Raw genomic sequence first — 25,944 nt, 5'->3', positions numbered from 1 at the left:
TCAGAAGCATTTTCATCCAGTTATTGAACAAAATAACTTATTTTATATTTTTATTTTATAACACATTTATTTTCATTTATATATATTTTTTATTCATTGTAACCACAAATACCATTTTTTTTTACATTATACACTTTATTGTTGTTGAAGTACAGGACTATGGGGGGAAAAACATGTTCTACAAGCAAGTGGGTAATTTAATTTTGTTTATTGGTACTGTATGTACTGGTAATATAAATAAGTTACAGTTATTGAACAAAATAACATTTTATTTTTATATAAAAATGTTTTTTTTTTATTCACTGTATCCACAAATACCATTTTTTTTTATCAATTTTATACACTTTTTTAGTTGTTGAAGTACAGGACTATGGGGAAAAAAGAATCATGTCCTACAAGCAAGTGGGTAATTTAATTTTGTTTATTGGTCAATATGTACTGGTAATATAAATAAGTTACAGTTCCGTCTGTGTTTGTTTACAAAGCCATGTACACAGTCATCAAGCAAAATACGCTCTGGAAAGGCAGAAACTGTTCTCTTTAAAAAAGGATTCTGTATGTTCCACATGAGGAATAAAAACAATATTAAAATCAACACTAAGGAAACTGAAACCTCTACAAAAACAAAACTCAATAAATAACATCACATCTTACGTAGATACATTTACTTAGATCAGTACACATTTGCCATCACACTAACCTTGAATAAAATCCTAGAATGTGTTTGCACGAAACTAGAAGAAGACACTTTTAAATGTGGGAAATCACATTTCAACATCTATAATTGACACATGGAATATATATATATATATATTCCTATAGAATTAAATCGAGTGTATTAATAAACATTTCCTGACATAGTCAATTTAGATACAGATGATTTTTTTTTTCTTCAAAAATGTACATGTGCAATATAAATTCTACTTATAAACATAGCTTTGTTTCAAAAAACATTTCTGATGAGAAATTCTGTTCTTAATCGTATCTGTATTTTCCTACCTCCTCATATCAGTGGACAGACTGGCCTCCATTGTTTCGATTATGAGCATGTGAAGTCTGCTTCTCTGAGCTGTATCACTGATCTCAATAACGTCCCCTGACATTAAAGTGAAATTTGACATAAAAGCTTAATATCATCCCACCCTTACAGTTCATGTCGCCTATGATCAGTGTTGATCAGTTTCTGTGGTCAAACACTACACCGAAACCCCAAGATGTAAGCAGAATTCTTACCCCTCCCGCCCCCCGTTTCCTTTAACGAGGCGTCTTCAACAAACCACTTCCTCTCCGCTCATCAGAATCATTGAAACACCCCTAACTCCTTGTTGCCAGCCTGTTGTACTGATCCAAACTGAACAGGTTTCAGTTGACTAGCCTGTACAAATAAAGGGCCTTTAAAAATTCCTTCTCAAGGCTAGCTTGTTGAAAAAGCACAAGGCCTGTAGTTGAACCAAAACAGACCTCTCCTTTAAGAAGCCTCAGAAGCAGCTCTCTTTAATTAATACAACTTTCCTGAGTTTACGAAAGTCAAGAACAAGAGACATTTACAAGATAAAAACACTACAGTATGTCTTTAAATATTTCAGGCGTTTGAAGTCTTTGGACCCATCTGACACACACCTTCCCAAGACCTGGACTGCCACTCGTGTGCGTGCGTGTCTGTCTGGTGAACCCTACGCTGCTGAGAAGTTGGATCTGATGGAGTCCTCTCGTAACTGACGGTGCTTTCCATCGCACGGTTCCCGTCTCGTCCTCCTTTCAATGGTTATCCTGTAATTTTTCCTGAGGAACACAGGCATATTCAACTTGGTTAAAAAGTACAAAATCAACAGCAGTCCTTTAAATATTGTTAAATATTTACAAATATGTCACCATAAGAAATATGCAACCTATTCTAAGAGCCACAGAGCCACATTTACCTATACCTTCATAGACTGAGGGCTTTTAATTACTCTATTTATTTAGTAAAGGATTGCTGTATAGGATTTTAAATATCCATATCCAACTCTTTTTTTATATAATTTTGATTGAGGTCCACTTCCTATTATATTATATGTGTGGCTACCACCCTTATGCTTATTTGACGAGGTTCTTATGTTGGAATACCAAAAAGCCCTGGTCAATCATCAGGCTTAATTTTTACATGCCTATTTTCAACCTCTCTTTATCTCTTACAGTTAAACAGGCTGTTTCTGTTACTTGGCCTTTCAGACCAATACAAGATAAATGAGCTTTACTCATTTTCATATATGGACTGAGGGGGTGGTAGTGGGCGAGTGGTATGTTTTGAAACTTTACCAATGTTTAGGTATGTTCTCCATATTTTTAGTACAGGAAATGTACTTTTCCATTATATGGTCCCTTTAAACATATTTACACAAAAAATAAAGAGTTAATTACAGATATGTTTATCATTTCACCTAAAAAAGTAGAATGCCATAAGTAGTGCTGTGCCAAGAAGTCCTCCAACTATTATTCCAGTCGCAGCTGATAAACCTAGTCCACCTGCTTAGGAGAGAAAATTATGTCATTATATCCCATAACGGAAAATCTGTTGACTTGAAAAACACTTATGGACAGGTGCTGATTTTAGTCAGAAATTGTTACAGAAAACATACATTCTTGTGGCACAACTTGTCACATGCAAAGTATGGACAGCCCTATTCAAGTGAGGCATTTTGTTGATTTTGTAAGTGACAGATTTCCTGCAAATTTAAAGCACAACTTCTATTTACTTGCTGAATTTCTTTATTTACAGTGCCTACAAAAAGTATTTACTTTGGATATTTGGATGTTTTCCCCTTTTATTGCTTTTATAAATGGAATCATGGTCAATATAAGTTGGCTTTTTGATTTACCAGATTTATACAAAGTAAGTTCAATGAAATATCATGTAAAATGAATGACTGCATAAATATTCACCCCTTTATAGTAACTCACCTAACTCAACAGAAGTCCAGGGAATTGGTGCTAGTAGTCTCAGAATTAGTGAAATAGACTGCAGTGAATGTGTCTCAAGTGATTGTAGTATAAGTAAATCTTACTGGAAGGTCTAGTCACTGGTTAATCAGTATTCATGTCTATAAATACACCATAAAGACACTGAAGAAAAAAACACTCCACCCAACTCAGAGAAAAGGTTACTGAATCCCCTGCAGTTCAGTTGAATCCATAATTAAGAAATGAAAGGAATATGGCACGTGTGTAAATTTGCCTAGAGCAGGCAGTCCTCACAAACTGAGTGACTGTGCAAGAAGGAGACTACGAGGAGATGTGAGCATGATCTGCTCTAGGCAGATTTACAGATGTGCCATATTCTTTCTATTTCTTAATAACGGATTTAACTGAACTCTGGGGGATGTTCAGTCGGACATTCTTTTGTATCCATTCCCTGACTCTTCAATAACCTTTTCTCTGGGTTGTGTGGAGTGCTTTTTTGTCTTCATGGTGTATTTTGTAGCCAGGAATATCTATTAACCAGGGACTGGACCTTCCAGACATGTGCCTTTATACTACAATCACTTGAGACACATTCACTTTTACCACTACAATAAGCTCCCCAGACAAAATATTTGTCACCTTGCATGTTTAAGGTGGTAGGCTCCTGCAGAGGGCATTGCACAAGGATAATTGGGTTATAAATACCTGTGGGGTGTGGCGGGATTCATAGATTGAAAAAAGAGGTGGTCCAGTGCAGTGAGTGTCTCATTGGATGTGTGGAAGATGGGTCACAAAGCAGATGTTAGTGATCAACAGAAAGGAGTGATTGTATTTGGGCGTTCCAAAGGCCATAATGTGAAGGGAGTAGCTGAATTTGCAGGTGTGTGGAAGCATATGGTCATACAGTTCTACCAGCAGTGGCAAAAATGCCAGTGTATAGGAAATTCTCGTGAGAATCGTGGCTGAAAGACAGACAAGGATCACTGGTGTGTTTCACAGCTTATGAATGAAAACTGCTTTACCTTCAGGGAAGAATTGCTTCTATAAGTCAACGTAGATCTTTCACAACCAATTTCTGAAAGAATACTCTGCAGGGAACTGCACGCCATGACCATATGGTGCAGAGAGGCGCAAAAGGCCTTCTTAACTACTCACTTCTGCTCATGAATGATGAAGATTTCCTGTAGACTGTGACTTTTGCCACTGCTGGTAGACCTGTACGACCGTAAGCTTCCATACACTATGGTCCTTGAGACATTATTAACACATTTTTCACACATCCAATGAGACTTTCACTGCACTGTATCAATCCAGCCCGATCATCCTTGTGCAACACCATCTGCAGGAGCCTGGCGTTACTACCATGTTAAAACATGCAAGGTGACTAACCGCTTGTACAGGGAGCTTATTAAAATTAAGCTGTAACTCCAATTCCATCCATTTTTAAGCTACAAAACTAGCTACCATAGCCATTAAGCCTATTTTGGGCACATAAGCATACAAAACCCTGACATTCTCACTACAAACGACACTTCTACAGGTCTGAAAGCAGCAGAGGTAATTTACATGGTTCGCTGGGGGTTGGAGGCTTGTGTGCATCTTGCAGAAAGAACCGTTCAGTGTTGAAGCCAGGCATGATCTGGATACTGTCATTTGTGCCGAAGTAGTTCATGACAGTCTGAGAAGACACAACAGACCCAAGAACAGCATTAAAGTGAGCATTATATTTACATGAGAGTTATTCTTACATATGCTTGTTTTTTTAATAGAAAGTTACAGGCGCAGTTTGCCTGTGGCACTGTATCATTCTCATTTCCATGACATTATAACTCCTCTTTGCTTACTACTGCACTCACTGCAGTCAGACACAATGCAGAAAATAGAAAGTATTTAAGCATGTGAAGAGCTCTTTAATGCCCCCGCATTCATATAAATCCTATAAAGTTTCTATTTATTACATGGATAATACTGTGTGTATTACCTTGCAATGTTAATCTATCAGTTTAATGTGTCCGATACCTTCCCATTTCAATAAAACAGGCATGATCGGCCAGGGCTCTTACCTCATAGGTTCCAGTTTCATGGTTTGTCATGCTTATTACAGAGAAATCTCCATTTCTGTCACCGTTGGCGTCCATAGACACCTGGCCAGCAATGCCTGCGCATCAGAATGCAAGGAATGTGAAAATTAATTAGCTGGAAGAGTCCGACATTCCAAGTTAAACATCAGCGAGAGTCGACAAAATTCCGGGCGGCCAATACAACAGGAAATCTCATCTGCCTCCTGCCGTTTTTGTTGGCATGGTGTGCAGAAATGGTAATTTCATCCCTGCGTCTGTGTTCCCAAATTCTTGACATTTTTAAAATATTATTTCATTTAACTAGTAAAAACATGACCCTGTTCCTGATAATTCCCACAGAACAAAACATTGTTATTTCACGTTTGGTTCTGGCGTTGCGGTCGATGAAAGCAGCTTGGGCAGCAGACGTGGCTGCGCACCTACTTTGTAAGTGAAGATTATGAATGAAAGTGGAGAGAATACTTGATTGCTTCGTTATGGCAAATTAAATGTTGTTCCGCTGTGAATTCTGTGAATCGCTGTGAGCCTCTTTTTGACACTACGCTCCTCACAAACGTTAACACTTTTGAAGAAGCTGATCGACAAGCAGGCTTAAAATGTTGTTGGATGAGATCCACAACACATCCAGGCATGCAGATTGTCTTACCAAAGACTTCCATCCCAAGGAATATTTCACAGTGAACCTGAAGTTTAGTCTGGACAGTCAGCTCTAATGGTATTGTCGGTTCATATTAAATTATCATCATTGAACCAGTTACATTAATGGTGAACTGGATAGCTGTAGTCCAGCATGTATTACACTCAAAATAAGCATGTTAGCACGAATACATTTAGGTTTAGAGTATGTTGTTAGTTTCTTTTTCTCTCATCACCCTAACATCTGACACCCGAGCGCTGATTCACTAATTAAAAAGTCGATGTGGCACTTGATTACTGACGCATTTGTCGCCCCTGTTTACTTTTTCCCATCCGGTTCCATCACAGAACTGTTTCCCACAAAATCAAACTGGTCAAATTGCTTTTTCTCAGGAAACACTTAAGCATATATAAATAACCGCTGGTCAGTTTATATCAAAAAGGTCATGAAGTAGCCGAAGGCCAGTAGCACAGAAATAACACATTCAACAAAGAGCTGGAATACACTTTTTCTTTCTTTTTTTTTTAAATAAAAAGTAATAAACAAATAACATAAAAAACTGAAAGTAGACAAATGAATCAGATCACAAATGTTACCAGATACCTTCAAATGTTCTGTTCCACATTCTATGTGAGATCTCTGTTCCATTCTTCTTGGTGTAACCACTTTTGATTGCCTCGTCTAAGGCAAGCGCATACAGCAGTAAGGCGTCATGGAACCCCTCCATAAACATGTTGACCTGCAACATAGCCAGTTAAAAACAGGATTAAAGACTTAAGGCACTTCATTTATCACAAGCGGTGTAAAAAAAGCAGGGTGTAGCTTCAGTTTCACACAAACAATTCAACAAAGCAGAATTTCCGTTAGGCATGCTGTACCTTCAGTCAATACCATGCTTGTGCTTGTAAGTGGAATAGGAAATGTTGTACTTTGCTCATTCTGTAACATATAAACATGATTGTTGTGTGCAGTCTTGTTGAAAAAGATCCATCATCCTTTATTTTGAGGATGCCTTGTAGATTATCTACAGATACTTAAGCTGAAACTCAGTTGATTTTCAACTGGGCTGAGGTTAAGGTTAAGGTTATTGGAAATTCTTTTCAGTTTAAGCTTAATCCTGGTCTGGGAAACTGGTCTAGTTCAGTTGCACCAAATAGATATTCAATATTTGTGAAGGGTAAGTGGGGTAAGGGGTATTAGGGTCTCCAAAGCGTCTATGAGAGACCATTTAAAACAAGGTGTTACCAAAGGATCTTTTGAAAAATAAACATTTTTGGGAAACATTGATCAAATCAGACTCAAACCAGGTGATGAAGCCTGTAAATTGAAAGTAAGTAACCGCACATACTTAAACATGGAGTAAAGTAATCATTAGAACAGTATAATAAAACAAAAGTCCACTTTGAATGGAGTTCTAGGTATGTCTAGGAACTCTGGCTAGACAGTGGTTCAGACAGTGATTATGAAGTGGAAATGTCAATGTGAGGAAGGTCAAGTAAAGACCATTTAGAGGAATGAAAATAGGCCCATGATACATGACTGAGAACCTTTCACTGTAAACCAACCTTAAACTGATGTACCATGTCTTTGTTGAAGGACTTACAGTATGTGGTGTTTCAGTTGCAGTTGAAGTCAACAATCTAACTCAAATACTACTCAAATACTCATGTGGCATAACCACATGTGTCAGGATACATGAGCAACCTATCCAAATTCTAATATCATCAACATTTTCACCTCACCTACAGTATAGTCCTGTCATTGTAGAGCAGCGTGATGATACAACGGAGTGTGTTAAGTGCTCATAAATGCTTTAAATAAGGGGGAGAAAAAGCTAACACTAATAGTTGTTTAGTTCTGACTAATGGTCCATTCCTGTGCTACAGCATGTTGCGTGTCTGCTTCCCAAAGCAAACAATAGTAAAACCCAGGGCTTAGTGGGACTGCAGCTTGGGGGGAGATTCAATAACTGGCGGCTGGGATCGCTGTATATTTACATTCACCTTCGACTGCCTAATAGGAATGGAACAGCAGGAAAAGCTGATATAGTTATACAACTGTTTATATACATATTCTCTGGAAGTGAGAGCCACAAAGAAATCTCTCACAGTGTTCTGAAAATAACAAAGCCCACAGTGTTTTCACAGAAAGCACAGTGTGCAATTCAGCAACACAATGTATCCGAGTGGACATTCCACGTTCGAAATATGTCGTGCTTTTCCATTGCGAAACACAGACCTCTGCTGACACTCCAGATTCTGGTGCGATTTGTAAGGACAAGTTCCAGAATGCAGGAAAAAAGTGTCCCTTCTTTATGGCCTGTCTTGTGGAAGAAAACATAAGGAAAAAAAAAAAGAACCAGTCAACTGTGTCAGGTCCACTCCTTCTTCCATTTGGAACCAGACACCAGGTTGGCAGTGTTTTTCGAGAGGAAACATCTTTGATTCCTTGGGCAAGAGCCTGGGAATCCTCGCTGAAAAGAGGAAATACATCACTGAGCTCTGTGTCATGTACAAGTGGCTAAGGGTCGGTAGCCAGGTTGCTGAGGAGAAGCCAACCATGAAGACCACACAAGGCTTCGGCTTCATGTGTCATAAGAAAGAGACATTGAACCGGGGGGGTGACGTCTTCCCTGGAATGAGACCGCTGTCGTGGGCCGAGATTTATGCTCTGCTACCTCACAGTTTGCAGCCTGTTTCGATGGAGCCGTCACCCGGGGTGACTTTTTCTTTTTTTTTTTTGGTGAGGAAAAACACTTTCACGTCTCTTGTGCCTACAGAATTTTGTGCCTTGGGTAATATACTGACTGCAGGTTTTCTAAAGTATGTTCACGGTTGGCTAAAACAGACGCTATAAGACGCACTCTAGCAGACTAAACTTTGTGTTATTATTGAATACCAAAATGCCTTAATTGCATTTTTACACCAGTTGATAATGAAGAAACTGTCCAAACACTAAATCTTAATAAACGTTCATAATAAAGTTAATAGTTTCATCTATGACAGTCTGTGAGTAGTCAAAAAGGTCTGTGTTTATTACGGCCAGAGTTTTTCCTTCAGGCTGATTAGCTTTCGGGACAGGCACCAAAAAAAGCAGCCGCATGTTACTTTCCTCACTGTGGTGCAGAATTACCCAAAGCAGGGTAACCCTTACTGTCAGTACTGGATGGTGCATGCTTCCTTTACCTACTAGAACCAAGCAAGTTCTATCCTGCTTACCGCTGTAGCTTCTGTAAAGGTACATCACACAACGCTCCTCACAAGCATACCCAGCTTTTGCAACTGTTCCAAAGGGACTTGCCGGCATATGGTGTGTTCACCCTGTCAACTACAAAGAAAACACCATCCTCGAGAAAGAATAAGAATCAGTCAAACTTTGTGTGACAGTGATTGTCCTGAATACTGATATCCTGCTTTGTTTATCAGCTCGAGATGAATGAGGCGGAATGAACAGTCTGTAATAACGCTGGGTGTGTAACTTCCTTTGTTTGTCTCCTTCTTGCAAATTTGTCACAGCCAGTTCAGGTCCTGGGAGCCTTCAGGTCAGCTAAATGGTTGAGAGAGGAAAAAAAAAAAAAAAAAACACAACCAGCTCGAAAAAGTTGTCTGTGCATCTTGTGCAAGATAAGAGATCACAGTTCTAAGGAAAAAAGCAATTATGGGTGGTTTTACATTCATTTGCGGTCTGTAGAGACTACAGTTAATGTCCCTTATTACCTCCACTGATTCTAAGGACAAACTGTTTGAGGCGCAACTGCCCTGTAAATTAGCACTTTGGTTTTTTAGTTATCTGATTTCTAAATACTTAAGTTTAGGCCAAAAAATGATTTGTCTGAAAGTCAAATGTAATGCAAACTGTTTTATCCTCAGCTAGCACTTGTGCACCTACTCATTCATGCAATTCTCTGATAAACGCAATCAAGTGCAGTACATAAAATCATGCAGATATGGGACAACAGCTTCAGGTAATGTTCACATCAACCATCAGAATAAGGGGGAAATGTGATCTCTGTAAAGAAAAAGCTACGGTAACTCAGGTAACCACTTCTGGTGAGCAGAAAAGCTTCTCAGAATGCACAACAGCAGGTGGGCTACAATCAAATCAAATCACATCGGGCTCCAATTGCAACAGAAATCTGAGACTGCAGTGCAGATCTCTGCTGAGGCACACAGATGGTAACATCAGAATGAATGCATGGGCCCAACCTGCTTTGTGTGGTGGTGTGATGGTGTGGGGAATGTTTATCTTGGCACCCTTTGGGTCTGTTAATGTTAAGCAATCATCAGTTGAATGTCACAGCCTATTTAAGCACTGTTGCTGACCATGTGCATCCCTTCATGGCCACAATTTACCCATCTTCATAGCAGCCTTATAATGCATCAACATTCCAAACTGCTTTCATGAACATGACAATGTGTGCATTGTGTTTTAGTGGCCTTTCCAGTCACCAGCCCAACAGAACATCTTTGGGATGTGGTACAATAGGAGATTCACAGCATAAAATGCTGTATGAATGTATATTAAAAACTTTTTACTGCATTGTCAACCTGCAGCGACACATGGAAATATGAGCCAGGACAGGGGAAGAAAAAAGAAAAGAAAAGACTGGCACAATAAAAGTAATTATTAAGATGCCACTGACAGACACACACACACACTCACACATTCATCTTTCCTGTTTTTGAACCTTCAACAGGAAACTGTCAGCTCCATTCATACACAATTTCTGCCTCACATCAAAACTGTCTCCTAAGTCTTATATAAACCTACAGTATGTTCCTTTTTTTCCATAGAACTTAAATGCTCAACTACTGTAATCATATATTACACTTGTCCAATAACCATGTAGTAATCCAACACACCCACCTACTGGTCGTCCGAGCATACAAATATTTGCCGTGTGCTCAGCAACATCAATCATTTTAAGGATGTTGAGTCTAGTAGGGATTGACTTTAGACACGGCGCTTGAACAAGTGGCTGGGTATTGTGTAAAAAGCTGCTGCATAATGATGCGTGGGCAGTGAGCTTTGCTGGAGCCAGAACATGAGTGTCTTTGTCCCTTATCTTCATCTTTCAGCCCTGCTCTCTCATCTCAGAAATCGCTAACTCAGACAGAGACCACAGTTGTGGGTCAGGCCAGGGCCCCAGAGAGGCAAAATTCCTAACATTAACAGATCTATTTCTACACAAAGAAGCAGTAAAGCATTGAGTTCACTTCTTTCAAATGTGTACATCATGTTACTATGGAACTGTGTACACACACATACGTACATACATACATACAATACAGTGCTTTACACAACTGAGAAAATAAATCATAATTATATATAAGAATAACATAAAAGGTGATTCAATATGTTTGAGCAGCCATTTCAAACCTCAAGGATTTTTTGCAGTTATCTAATATATAATTTGGCTAATCAGTATTTTATTAAGTGAAATCAGATCACAGATCAGACAAAAAAACTGAACAGCATGAGATTTGTCTATTTTTTTTATTTATATGCAAACTCACTGCTGAGACAAACCTAGTTGCGTTTTTTTTTTTTTTTTTTGCATTTTTTAGATCACAATTTCCATTTAATAGTAAGGAAATACTAACATGAGCCATAACTGTGCTGGATGGCTATGCATAAACATCTGATTTGATCTGTGAATAGTTAAATAAAAGATGACCTGATTTCCAAATGGCACACAGTTAAAAGTGACACTTTTTAGTTTTTAATATTTTATAATTTACAGTTTAAATAACAAAAGAGAGAAAAGGTCTGGGTGCCCAGCATGGTCAGTTAGTAACACCCCCTTATCATTACACCCACCCTATTATAGCTTGTAAGGGCTTCAGCAAGAGTCTTTCAATTCTTGTTCATGCCCATTCTTCTTTGTAAAAGGAGTCTAGTTAAATAAAGATTCTTGAGCCATCGAACATAGTAATATTTTTTAAATAATACACTAATCTTGCTTAAGATTTTTGAAAAGGAAGTTTCACTCGAAAAGAACATCTCTCCAACTGAAAAGGGTGTGAATCAACCATGCTTTGGACTTGCAGCCAGTGGCACAGTGAGCATTTTACTGGTGAATGGAAGAATGGATTCAGTAAAAGGCCAGACAATTTTGGAAGCAAACATCATACTTTCTGTAAAAAAGCTCAAGATCAAAAGAGGAGGTCTTCTACTACAGAATAACAATTCTAAACCTCCCAGATGGTTTTGCCAATACCCTAGCAGTGCCTTGACCAGTGCCTCTATCACGGAAAATGTGTGGCTAGACCTCAGAAGAGCAGTACATGCAAGAATCTCAGAGAACTAAAAGCCATTTGCAAGGAACAGTAGGTGAATCACCTAAACAAGAAATGAAAAAGGCATTTACAAGCTGTGATACTTGCCAAAGGGGTGACCATGTGGGGTACCTAAACTTTTGGATGATGCTCTTTTACCTTTTTATTATAAAAAAAACAGCCATTTTTACTCACTTAGATGTTCATAGCAACAGATTTTAACTTTTGCATGCCACTGTATATCGCTGCTGTCCAACGAAAATCATGTCTCTCTATTTTTGTCCTTTTTTAGTTTTCTCCATCATAATTTGAACACAATGAAAATCATTTTGAATGAATAGACCAATAGAAATGCTCTGAATGACTTGGAATAAACTCTTAATTTACACTGACTTCTATTCAGAGTTAATCCCTTTTTTGCCTTCTCCTAAAAAGTCGATGTATAAAGTTTCTATATCATTTTGATTCGTTCTGATCTTAAATGAAGACATCCAGTGTGTATTAACATGCGTTTTCTCAGAAATTAGTTTTTTCCACTTAGAAAATCAAGCATTCAGTTACGTTAGAAAGTGTAATTTCTCCTGCAGCTTTTACGTATGTGATGAGTACTGTGCAAATGGCCAGGCTTGCATTCCCTGGCAGCATGCATGAATTGCTGAAAACAGGCTTGGGTGCCCGTAAGAACACGAGCCACTGTAAGCCTATCCAAAAAAATGTATCACCTTCCTTAATGAATAAAGCGGGCATTCTTCACCCCAGTCAGTCATTTAGTATGCATCGACACAACGTCGGACTCAGCAGAAATGAACAGATGCTACCAGCCTCCTCTACAAGCAAACCCGACTACTGACACGTTTGTGATCTGGCAATCAAGCTTAGATTTCTGGCCACTAAGGGCATATTTTCATAACGGTTGTGTAACCTGAAGGCTTTTGCACAATAAAGTAATTGTGCCTGGCACAGAGAAGGCTTGACGTTCATATCTGCATTCAGAATGCTCTTTGTTCACATGCCACTGGTTCCTGACTGTTGCTCTTGTGGACACTACTCCAGGCCAATGGTCCCCAACTGGAGGCCACCTCTTGCATTCTGTGGCTCCTGTTGATCCAGCAATTGAGGCGGTCGAAAGTGGCAGGGACCCCGCTGAGCTTATTAACCTCAGCAAGTCGATTTATCAACGACTGTTTGTTTCGGCGTGACAGCTCCCACTGCCTGCCCTGACAAATCACTGATGGCTTTTCAAAGTAAGCTGACGTGCCGCAGACAAAAGAGTCAGGCTGAACAGCCGTGACTCCACAAGCACTCATATGAGCACTTTATGAAACCCCAGGTTACCTCATTCAGTCGTTCACAAGCGCTCACAAAGTGAATGGAGTGGATTTTGCCTTCAGAATATGGGGCTCTGTCTGAGAATCTGCTACTTACACTCACCCAATCAAATACAGGCAAAAAAAACATTCCTTGTCCAAAACTGCCCTCTGTAATGGACCATCTGTCAGTTGTCTTCAATATATCCCATTTGAACTATGCAAAAACTAGGTAAAAAAAGAAGACAGCAAGCCTCAGCAACTCTAGGGGTGGAGTGCTGTTTCAGTCACATTTGGATGGCTTAATGATTGACTGCATTGTGAAGCAAGGTCAGAAAGAGGTGATGTTTTGAAGCTACCTGTCAAAGTATGTAGTCCTGTGAGAGGTTTGTGTTTGGCATTTATAGGTGTAGGTGTGTAAATCTCCCAAACTCCTTTAAAACCCTTCAAGTGATAGAACCATTTAAAACAAGCAATATCACAAAAGTTGCTCTATGAGACAGAACCCTGGTTTAATTATTTGTGCCTGTCTTGTCTTGATTTTTTTGAGCTTGTTACATTGACTGTTTTTTGGGGCATTAAAAACACTTGGACATTTTTGATATTAGGCCAAAATAACAATGTATAATACACTCAACTCATATCACTGCAGTACAGCTGCAATTTAGGTTTCTTAACAAAATGTACAGAGCACACATCTGCATATCAGGTGTCAATCAAAGGATGGGTTGTATCAGGTGTGCTTGAGATCATCAAGCACGTCAAATACCTGGACTTTCTAGAGGTTTATTGACTGTGACGGTTGACTGTGGATGGTTGACTGCAAGAAACTGTCAAGAGATATGTCAGAAAGGGGAAGCTATCACTGGCTGCCACCAGATTTGGAGGCAGGTGATCAGAAACCCTTGAGTGACTGCAAAAGATTAGGTGGCAACAGGCACTGAAGTTTCGTTTTGCACAGTAAGGTGCATTCTAAGCGCTGAAGGTCTCCATGCCCGAACATCTCCACTGACCCAAAAGCAACAAGAACTGTCGGCTCCAGTCTGCTCAAAACAATAGAAATAAGCCACAGAAGGTGAAACGAAACTGGAACTTTTTGGGGCCATTGATCGGTGGTACGTCTGAAGGAGAAAGACTGACGAATGCGCTGCCTATAGTGAAGCATGAAGGTGGCTCTGTGATGTTCTAGGGGAGCCAAGCATACCTCAAAATGCACCAAGGCTTGGTTTCAGAAGAAGTCCTGGAAGATTCTGGAGTGGCCGTCACAGTCGCCTTACTTTAACCCCATAAGAAATCTTGGTGGGATTTGAGGAAGGTGGTTGTAGCACGCAAACACAAAAATATTAGTGAACTGGAGGTCATTGCCCTTGAGGAACGGGGCAAGATTCCTCAGGAATGCTACCCATAGCTGGTGTCTGGCTATGTATCACGTTTGCAACAGGTCACAACAGCAAAAAGGGGCTCTGGTAGATAGGAAACGGTCATGAATGGTTTTGAATAATTCTGAGACTGCAGTCATCATTTAAGTAGCATATTGTGTTGAATTTGGAGAAGCCATTTGTTAGATTAGTTGTGTTGAGCTGTTTAAATTATTCTGTTTGATTGGTTTATTGCAAACAGGTGAAAGTTTATACTTACTTTTGAAAACACCTTACAATTTAACCTAAATAGGAAACCTAACCTTTGCAGTGGGGGTTGTGATGTCAATACTGTACTATACAACACCAAAACATTGTTATCGTCAGACATATTGTACTATTAGGTTTTAAAGACTTACGTACATCATTGCAGCCTTCACAAACATCGACACCTCTCTTCTTTTGAGACTTTCTCATCTCTAAAGAGAAATTCTCAAACTCGGGCTTGGTAGACCTCATAAGTGTGACTGTGTTCAGGAAAGCATAGGCTGCTTTGGCCTCATAGTCATACTTGTCTCCTCTTCTCCAAGATCCATCACCTGTAAAATAATGACTTGTTTTTGCCTGAACAAATCACAACAGATAAAATACACTGATTGCTGTCTTAATCAATTAGGCAATAAACTTTAACAGGAGTACATGCTGTATATGTCGATATAAATGATGTTATAGTAAAACGTAATGAGGGTAAAACACAAAAACAGCGAAGCATCTTGACCTAAACGTTTGAATGGGCACCGGTGCACTTGCTTAGGTCGGGAAAGATTAGGTCAGGAACAATCAGGGGTTTCCTTTTAGGCAGCGATTGTCCTCTAGTACAATGAAACATCTTGATGGCCTGCCCACACCACACACAATATTCAGGCACCTTTTTGCTGACCCAGATGTTTCAGAGCCTGCAGCTCCTGAATGTAATCTCATTTAGGCAGAAGAGCTGGAGGACTTGGGACTTAGTGGGCCTCATTGTGCCGGGGGTCAAATCGGGAAAATTGTACCCTGCCACGGACCATCTTGACCAAGCAGATAAGCTTAGTAATCAGCATACAGCCAAAACAGAAGTGGAGACCAGATATGTGAGCTTTACCATAGGATGAAGAGTTGAAGAGCTCAATGTTGAAGAAGAGCCTGTTGCTGCTGGTTAATCCTCGCCGGTGTGCCATTAGCATGACATCTCGTACTACGTCTGCATGAAGGCACATGATCACCACTGCAAAGTGAAGGAAAATAGTGTTTGTAAGAGTCAGGGCATAGGAGTAAAATCATGAGGCTGGTTTTTAACATTGTTTGCTTAAGGGGTTAAATGTGATGACCATGATGATATCACTATATTTTCCCAGGCGCTGGCAGGATAGATGCATTTCCGTATTTTTACAGCCCCGTTCCTGAGTATAAATTGTTTAAACGTGCTTTTCTGATTATGTTTATGACATAAATGGGAGGACAATAAAGCACTCTGTTCTTGTAAAAGGTTTATAGGCTATGAATCAAACATGCATATTAGAGGTTACTTTTTGACAGAGGACTCAGTGCAGATTTAAAAAGAAAAGTTAACGTCCTATTCTCTGGTTCGTAGAGGCTTAATTCGCCAGTGGCATGTATGTAAACCTCATGTGTACATGGTAACTCGAGCTCTAAATTCAGAAATTATGTCATGTAAGTACTGAAGAGTAGCTTAATTTTGGCCAGACTACCCAGAGAAAACAGATTGGTGAGTAAACTATTTTCCCATGGAGCAAAGGGTTTGAAAATAAATAAACAAACAAATAAGCATGCAAACAGAGAGTTAAAAAAAAAAAATTAAGGTGTCCCATAAATAGGAAGATTCAGAGTGCTGGAACATTCCCTACAACTCTGTCAGTGTAGCGTATCGCCTGAAATATCCTCAGCTGAGTGGGACAAACTTCACCTCAGTCCTCCTGCTCTATGGCACCCTTTAATTACGGAGTGCGCAGCACACTACGGGCCCTGTGTCCACTCTCGGGCGATTCCATGGGGTGCAGCCCCAGCCAGCAATATTTCAAAAATCTGGATTTTCCCACTGACGCTAGTTACAAATGAGCTGAGGAATGCGAGGGGCAACACATGGCACACTTACTGTCGGCTGTGCCACATTTGGTGTGCGTGGGGGTCATTTTAAAAGCGCAGTGTTGCGAGCGCATGCAAATAAGCTTGCTCTGCAAACTTGTGGCCTGTTGGAAGGGATTATGAGTTTATGGTCTGGCCTCGGTGCAGATCAGTGCAGAGCGCCATGCGAAGCAAGCAGCAGTATAATAACCTATCTCCGCTCAGTAAATTCCCTCTTCTATGCCCCCAAGGACCACTCTGCAGGCCTGCACTGGGCCAGCTCATGGCTCGACGTGCACGTCATTCGCTGTGAAAACATTGCAACACTGTATTCCGTCCTCATCAAAGTACACTTGATCCATTGTAACAGAAACTCCCAGTCAGTCACAGTCTGGCTCGCTGGTCATGCCGCATCGTTAAGGCCGCATACAAAGAACTGTGTTTTAAGCACATCTTTTACATAAACACACAGAAATCCTGGTCAAATTCCAGAATCTCCCCTATAACCATTACATCAGACCGAGAGAAGTAGCTGCATGTTTACAGAAATAGAGAAATCTGACTTTTTGTTCATTTACCTTGTAAATTTGCATACTCTTCTCTCAAATGCATGTGGTTTGCTACAACACATTAATCTGGTCATGAAATGTCAAATTGTATTGCTTTAACATTACATAGAATACAGAAACTATTCAACTATTCGCACAATAGATGAATGTAGACAATAGAAACAATACATCAAGAATTTTCCTGAATGTTGTTGTACAATACATTATGTTCCATTGCTAACTACTGCAGGTCAACTAATATTAATATTGAATTTTCAGCCTCTACCGTTGACATGTGCTTGCAAAGCTACAGTTTGCTACTTTATTTTTGCTCTGGGGCCGAGATTAACAAAAGTTGCTCAATGTGGAGCAGTTTAACTTCCAAAATCAGCAATGTATGCATAACTGGAGTATCAATGCATATGACTTAACAACTTTCTACAAGCTATTTCTGTTAGTTATCTTCCAGAGGTTGCAATTCATTTTAAATGCCACATCATTCTGACATTCTTATAAGCACCTGTGTGTAAAAGACCCACGCATCATTCAAATGCCCAGCCCTTTAATGGTAATTTAATGCATGTACGCGTTCACCTGGGCCTCTGAACCGTTCTGCACAGTAACGTACTGACTTTGGCCATGATGTCTTCATTCAACTGGCAAAACAAACAAAAAGGTCTTCAAATGTGGGACCAACGTCACATGTGCATCCCTTTAAAATACCGTTTCTGAAATATTTGCGTAAATCAAGCCTGCTGAATACTTGGAAAGAAGAATTGAACACTTTGGACTTCAGCCAGCATTAATTCCAGAACGCAATGCGATTCTTCAAGTTTAAACGACACCATGACTAATGAAGCTTCAGTCTTCAGACTAGAGGTGGGCAATATGACAATATTTTATCGAAATTGTGATAAGTTGTTATTGTGATTCACAATATGCTTCTCTGAGCATATCATGGAGCTCATCAGTGCTTTATGAACACTGACCAACAGCACATTTCATTAAAGAGGGTACTCTGAGAAGCAGTTTTTAGGAATGTCACTACTGATGCATTTTGCCTGTGTGAAAAACTATCACAATAAACTATTTACCAATATGTACCAGGATTTGAGTGTGACTTAATGGCAGGAAACAAATGCAATCTCTCACATTTTGCACATTTTGGAGTACCTCAATGGTGCTCATGATGTCTGAATGATGCAATATGAATAACTATTCATGACATTTTACAGACTTAGAAGAAAGTAGAAAGTAACTGTGCACTGAAACGCAAGCCAGTTTTCAGGGAACTATTCCTTTAAGGTATCCCTGACCATGGGTGGCACTCTGGTTCTAGAGTTTTGCTCCAACCTGGTTCTAACATTGAGCTGCGTCAGAAGGCTAAGACGAACTGGATCAGGTGATTCAATGGGTGTTTAAATTAGGGTGGAAACAATACTCAGAGTTAAACACTATTGACTTTGAAATAAACCAGGTTTTTTATAGGTTTGTATATTTGCATAATATGGAGACTTCCCACGACTATTACAGCAGAGGCTTTCTTTTTGAAACTAGCCAAACAAGCTAAATTCTTAAAACGTCCTGAGTTTCTGAGTCACACTGCCGGTAGTAGAGCACAGAATGTTCACAGAATGCTTCAAGTATTTTTTAATGTATTCTAAATGGCGTCATGGCAAAGAGCTAGGTTTTCTGTGAAATTAACAAATGTTTTTAGTCTGAGTCAGTCAGTATGGTAATTGGTCTGTTGAAGAAGGTGCAGAAAGCAAGGCAAATCTTTATCACACACTGCTAAAAGTTACAGTGAAAGAAGAAATGGAGTCACTAGCTGTCATCAAGAAACCAACCTCTGGCAAAACACACTTAAACATTTAAAGAAGGATTTAAAGTTTGGACTTCTGAACCGGCATCAAATCCAGGAACCGGACCTCAGGCAAGCTGTCCGTAATAACTGAAAAAGCACTGCTAGATACACCTGCTAGAAAGAAAGCTTGCTTTATAACATTCCAAAATCAGCAAAGATATCTGGAATATTGCATCGATAAACTAAACCCATAGACACCACTGTGCGGTTCCCTCTAAGGGATTGTCTCCTATATGTTGCTTTCCATATGAATTTTGAATGAAAATTATATGCTTTATGATTGTGGTTTTATCCTTTAATGAATGTAAACATGGCACTAGACTCAGACATGGTAGAAAAATCTAAAATGCGTCCCACCTACTACTATGGCTAGATATGAAACCATTCCCCTTCAATAAAAAAAGTCGTCATGTTGAATGAAGACATTAGCATTTTACAACGCAAGAAAAACAAAAAACAATTAACAGAAACAACATTGCTGAGAATTGTAGGATGGCTCAACCTAGAAATATATATTTATTCTTAATTAAATTATATATAAACCATATTTATCAATTTTATGGTGTATTTGACTTTGAATTTGACTTGAATATTGCCAATGTTTTTTGCACAATGTGCAAGTGTGACCAATGCAGATTTTAGGAAACTAAACATTTAGATTTAAAAAATATATATGTATTTATATTATCAATTATCTAAATCTATCAGATCTGTTTTTGTTTCTTAAAATCTGTATCGGTCACACAATATGCAAGTCACATCCACCATAGAAATGATAACTGTTTATTTGTACATTTACTTTTATTTACTGTTGTATATTGGTTGTGTGTTTTTTGTGATATGTCATGGTGATTTCCTTGTTTGATTGAACAGTATCTAAAAAACAAACAAAATAACTTTCTATGGTTTGATTTTAATTACTTCTCATAAAAATGTAATGACCAAACTGGTTTAATTTAGGCACACAAACATGCAGAGAAACATCATCTGCAATCTACTCTCGCAAGTTTTGACATCAGCGGGAAAGCTGAACAAAAATATCAATTCATAAAATGAGGCATTAGACAGCTTGCCCCATTTTTAGTACTTCCAAGAAGGCACACTCATTTTCAAGCAATGTGGGAACTAAAAAAGGCCATAAAACAGGATATACAAGTAAAAATGCCAGAATACAATTTAGTGAGGGACTGTCTTGAAGCTGTATTTATAAGGAAAGTGTGCCAATAATACTTTTCACTAATGTGCTTTCACTGCACCATGAATAGTCTAGAACAGCCTTTACTCTAAATCACTGGAATATTTGGGTCCTGCAACCTATTATTATATTGTAAGTAATTTTATGAATTTTCAGCACATCCATCCAATCTTTTCTTGTATGAAAGATCTGGCGTACGACGATATGCATACTGAGCAGATGTTCTTGCTCATTCGTGCCATTAACGTTAGCCTTGTTTTTATTATTATTACAGGCGTCATAGCTGTCAGCTGTACCTACTGATATGCTGCATATGCCTTCGCAGCAAGTTCAAGGTTGAAAAGCACACAGAGGTGCTGATAAAACCACCAACACGTCAATGGCTTATGAATCAAATCAGACGTCAGAGGTCCTTGGAAAATGTCCCAGTGACGACTTTCACCTTGTTTTCCAAAGATGCTTAACAAGGATGACTGCAGGCGAGAAAGAACTATTTGGCGATCTGCACAGGCTTGTAATTAGGATAACGTATTACAAAGTCATAACAAAAGCTCTTACTAGGAGCAGCATCCAAAATCAATGGGCTTGCTTATGAGCGTTTAATACTTCAGCACAGTTCTTTAGCATTAAGCCTCGAAATTAAGCGACAAATGTAGAACAGTTCTGATAAGCCCTTATTTGGGCTTATTATTTTCATAGTACTATTCCGCCGACCCTACTTACTGTTGTATGACCTTGCAATGCAAACAATAAAAGGCTGGAATAATATTACCAGAAGGCTCCCTCAAGGTAAAACTGCATCCTCCTGCATTTAGAATATATGCTAATATATAACAGGAATGATCCCTATAATTTATGGTAATATAAACATTAACGAGTTGAATTGCTAACCAGTCAGGTGGTCTGTTCAGTGCAAGTTAAAGATTGCACCAGTGCTGCATATATTAACTTGCCTTATATATATGTTATCCGAATGGAAAGTTTTAGAATGACTCTTAAAAGCCCGAATAAGAAAGATAATACCTGAAATAAACAAGTTACATTATACAAGTTAATTTACACAACTTGTACAATACATTTACACCTGAAAGGATGATTCTGTAGTTGTGTAATTTTGGCTGTACTATGAAGTGGATGCTCACAGGCCAGCCATGTCCCTAGCAGTTAAAGTCAATGTGAAGTGGATATCAGAAGGCTTTTTTAGGACTCTCATTTAAAGTGGCGAGAGGGAAATCATTGTGGGCGGGATCATTTTATCCACCAGGATTTGACTGGATGTTGAAAAGCAGGCATTTCAAAACAAACACTGAGTCAGAGTCAAACGCTGGTGGAGTACTCGCTTCTTGCTACACCGCACTGGATAAGGAGAACAAAATACTGATGGAGGAGGAGGAGGAGGATGATGAGGAGGAGAAGAGGGCTTTCATTCCAGGACTTAGGTCATATTTATTTGAGCCTGTGCGAGCAGCTATGAACAGAGGTAACGGCTGGTGTTTTCACTTGATGATAGGTGGGCGTGGTGGGAGAGGGAGGGAAAACCGGCTGTGATCTTACTGGTTACTGAACATTTTCCTTGCGTACACGACTACGTAGCCAAATGTCAGAAACTGTTTAGAGATGGGGAGAAAATTTCTCTTTACAACCAAGATTAGAGAAAAACAAGAACCCAGTGTATTGTGTCTAATATAACCAACACCATGAGTTAAAAAGGTAAAAAAAAAAAAAAAAAGGTCTTTTGATTTCAACTTTGACTTTAAGTTGATTGAAAAGACTCATTTGATATTAAATTCAAAATGAAAAAAAAAAAATTTAAAAGACAACAGCCAAAAATGAATAAGCAATTGTCTTAATAATTATGACTGTCTGATTTGAATTTGGTCATGCATCAAGTTATGAGATGCATTAAGAGCTAAAGCAACAGGATTCAAACTAAGTCAAATTGATTAGAATCAGGAACAATACAGGGCTGCACATGGGCAACAGACAATGAAGAGCTGTCTGGAACGGTCATGGTTAGCTTTAAAAATGGCAGGTATATTACAAAGTCACTTTAGTACAAGTAGGGGTATATGCAGCTTATCAGAGACAAAAAAGCCTTGGGGAATTCAACCTCAAGCTATGCGAGTAAAACCACCCAGTAGACGACTCCACAGTAAGAGAGCACACCTGACCACACCTTAAATTTAAATGTGACTTTGGAAAAGTGTCTGATGCATGTCTGATAAAAATGCATCTCAAAAAAAGTCCAAAACCCATGTGGAACTCTTGATCAAATGACTGAAGGTACTGCTAAGAGTTTCTTCATCCACTTTGAGCAGATCCCTGCAACGTGCACAAGGATGGGCAGATTGTATGATTGTACTTCCTTTCCTACACTAAAGTGAAGAATGCGTCTTAACTTAAGCTTCAGAACCTGAATCAAAGACCAACTATGTTGCTCATAGGAACAGGTGGCTTCAGACAGGCATCAAAATATGATATAGGGTGTGCATGTGTGTTTTTACATGAATGTACAGTATGACATGCATGCATTTTGATTTTTTTCTATCAATGCATTATATTTAGATGTTTTTTTAATAGATGAAATAGATGAATTGATCTACCTATTTAATCAAAATATAATATTAAAAAACTACAATTATTATTAAAATATAATATTCAATTCGCCTTGCAAATCACCCATGTGAAAAAGCATTTGCCTCCCTAGTTACTCAAGCAGCAATTGTTCTTATACAAATGTAACTTATGTGTAATGAGATTGATCTGATGAACACCAACAGGCTTGAAGGCAGTTTCTGAGCTCCGAAATGACTTTCCTGCCGTATTATGAGTTTTTTGTGATTTTAGGCTGATTATCAAAGACATGCCATAAACCTGCTGTTTTGGCCCTTCTGTCACTTTAAGCTATTCAACAACAGAATCAATATTGTTCTTTTTCTGGGGCACAATGAGTGTTCAACATACATCTTCAATAGAAAGAACAATAAGAAAATACACTGAAGTTACACAAGACGTACAATATAAAATATACAATACAAGACATACAATACAAAATATATATGTGCACCCCAATTAAATATGTTTAAACATACATTTAAACAATTAAGTGATTATTGCCAAAGCCTCTTATCTGCAGGTTAGTGATCATGATTGAATACAGCTGGTATCTTTGTAAATAACTGCAGCTGGTAGCTTTCAAAACAACTGCAGATTCCAAGATTATCAGCTTAAAGAATTGTACGTTATTGGGAGGTGAAGTCACCTTGGTCACATGGTCTGAAAAGAGACCCAAACTGTCACTCTCAGGTAAGCGGAAATTGGTTTGGATGGTCGAAACAACCCAAGAACGACCAAAGCACAGGCCATGAACTGGAAGCTGCTCCAACACCAGTGTCACTGTCTACAGACAAGCGAGAAAACCTGAAATCGACATTTCTAGTTTGACTCAAGTCTGAAACTGACCACACTGATAAGGTAAAAGCCTTCTAGAGGAAATGTTATGGTCAGATAAGACAAAGACTAAGTTGTTTGGCCACAATGACCAGAGGTATGTTTGGAGGAGTAAAGGTGAGGCTTTTATCCCAAAGAATGCTGTACCAGCTGTTAAGCATAGTGGTGGTAGCATCATGCTCTGGGGCTGGAGGAAAGTGGACGAATTATAAAGGTTGACGGATGAAACTAGGACATATTTTAACAGGACAGTGAACCCAAACACAGCAAAGGCAGTTGTGGAATAGATGAAGCAGGCTAACATTAAGCTTTTTCACAAAGTTCTGACCTTAACCCTATCACAAATATGTGGACTGTGCTAAAATCAACAAATGTATTTGAATTATGTCAAAAACCCAAAAATGTAAAACTGGTGTGGTAATTGATTTTTTCTATTTAAGATGTATGTTGTCCCTCAGTCTGCCCAAGAAAAAAGTTCAAAAATTAAACTGCTGAAAGCACAGTATTCCCATGACATTAGGACTACAACGAATGACCATGGTGATAGTTGTTTGAAAGAACAAACAATAATTAAAACATGTAATTGATTATTCAGATTAGGAATTGCTAAGTTACCAAATAACTGTTGTGCAGCTATTAGCTGTTAAATTTAGCTTGAGGTTGTTTAGGCATTTGCTGACCAACAATGAAGACAATAAAGATGAATAACTTATTCAGAAATTCAGTGTTTTAAGGAACTTTCCTGCAAATATAAAATATACATAAAACTCCAACATGTTTTCCCTGTCAAAATTTAAAACCAAAAATGTGCAAAGTAGCAGCGATAAAACATAACAAAAGTAAATTAGTTTTCCTTTAGACAGTTTTCCCAATTAGAAGTGCTTACAATCAGCAAAAAAACAACAAAGGGAGACAAGTTAAAAACAAATTTTAGCTCTCAGGTTCAAAGTATTTGGAGTTACTGCCACGTATGTATTGGGACTATATTGTTTACATGGTCTGTTTATGTATTGGTATTATTATTTTTTTTGGCACATGCATTTTGTAGTTTAGCGGTTGCGTGAAACGATTACCTCTCTGTTGTACTTTGTTTATTTCACTCCATTCCACAGTAAAAGTCAATAGTGAACTCTGTTGTTTTGAGATTGACTTGCTTACAGATTACTCCTTGTCACAATTAGCCTGTGTTCATACAAGACTCCTACACCTCATACCGTTTTCCACACTGTTATGGTTAAACTTTGGCCATTAATCTGCAGTTCACGTTTGTCAAACCACAATGGCAGATGCTGTGGGCCATTCAAGCTTGAACTTTCTTATAGGATAGTCACTAGCCAGTGTTTAAGCACCTGTGAGCAGGTTGTGGGCTGCAGAAGGGACTACTGAGTGTGGGCCTGTCACAGTAATTTATCTTTGGACAACATTTTGTCCCAGTAATAATTGTGATAAACAATATTATTTTTGTTTTAAGACCATTGTATGCCACTGATATAATGATAAGATAATTACACGATGATGCCATTACTCCTTTTTAAAGAGCAATGAACATTTCTTTATAAAGAATATATGAAATATTACAAATAGCAGCAAAGGCTCTTGAGTAACTGAAGTGGAGACTGGAATAGCTTTACAGTTCCCCTACAAGTGGACCACAGAACAGTAAAGTGAAGAATGTCCACAAAAATGCCAAATTCTGAACATGGTGAAGCTATCTGGCTTTTAAAGTTTTCCAAATAATTGCCGAGCACGCTTTCTTATAGAAACAATATTTTAATAATTCCACACTAGAGCATTAAATTTGATGAAAAGTATCATAGAGAACATTACAAATTAGTTAGATCTCGACCACAGTGCATGAGTAAGTGGCAAATAGAATTTGTTTAAAAATCTTCAAGTGAGTTAGTCCTGAAATTTAGCATGATCAGAACTGTAGGACCGTTTCATTTTGTGTCTGACAGGTGGCAAATAACATTTTAGTCTTCCAACGGTTTGCTTATAAAATTCATGACAATTCATCACAACTGTAAAACTGTTTAATTTAGTTTCTGATAAGTGGGCAATATCACTGCTTTGGTTCTGAAGTGGGCTACTCCTGAACTTCTGCACGAGTATAACTGTAGAAATGTTTAATGTTTATTTCTGACTGTTCTTTAACCCTGCTC

General features: G+C 38.6%; 1 protein-coding gene across 2 annotated transcripts in view; it reads right to left on the bottom strand.

Annotated features, from left to right (window-relative positions):
* Nucleotides 1–407: 407 nt before the first annotated feature.
* The window catches only part of npr3 (natriuretic peptide receptor 3), a 30,946-nt gene continuing 5,409 nt past the window's right edge, over nt 408–25,944 (bottom strand). Inside the window, exons 2-8 of one of the 2 annotated variants that reach the window (XM_072664625.1) lie at nt 15,746–15,868; nt 15,025–15,200; nt 6,262–6,397; nt 5,004–5,098; nt 4,507–4,618; nt 2,421–2,508; nt 408–1,782 (exon numbers count right to left, since the gene is read on the bottom strand). In XM_072664625.1, coding sequence (XP_072520726.1) covers nt 1,674–1,782; nt 2,421–2,508; nt 4,507–4,618; nt 5,004–5,098; nt 6,262–6,397; nt 15,025–15,200; nt 15,746–15,868 — 839 coding nt within the window. In that variant the 3' untranslated portion in view covers nt 408–1,673. The remainder of the gene's footprint in view (nt 1,783–2,420; nt 2,509–4,506; nt 4,619–5,003; nt 5,099–6,261; nt 6,398–15,024; nt 15,201–15,745; nt 15,869–25,944) is intronic. The other variant, XM_072664626.1, reaches the window with a different exon arrangement.

This window comes from Salminus brasiliensis, chromosome 20 (genome assembly GCF_030463535.1).
Source record: "Salminus brasiliensis chromosome 20, fSalBra1.hap2, whole genome shotgun sequence".
NCBI classification, from domain to species: Eukaryota; Metazoa; Chordata; class Actinopteri; order Characiformes; family Bryconidae; genus Salminus; species Salminus brasiliensis.
The sequence above is the reverse complement of the archived record's forward strand: the minus strand, read 5'-3'. Positions and strand labels throughout refer to the sequence as shown.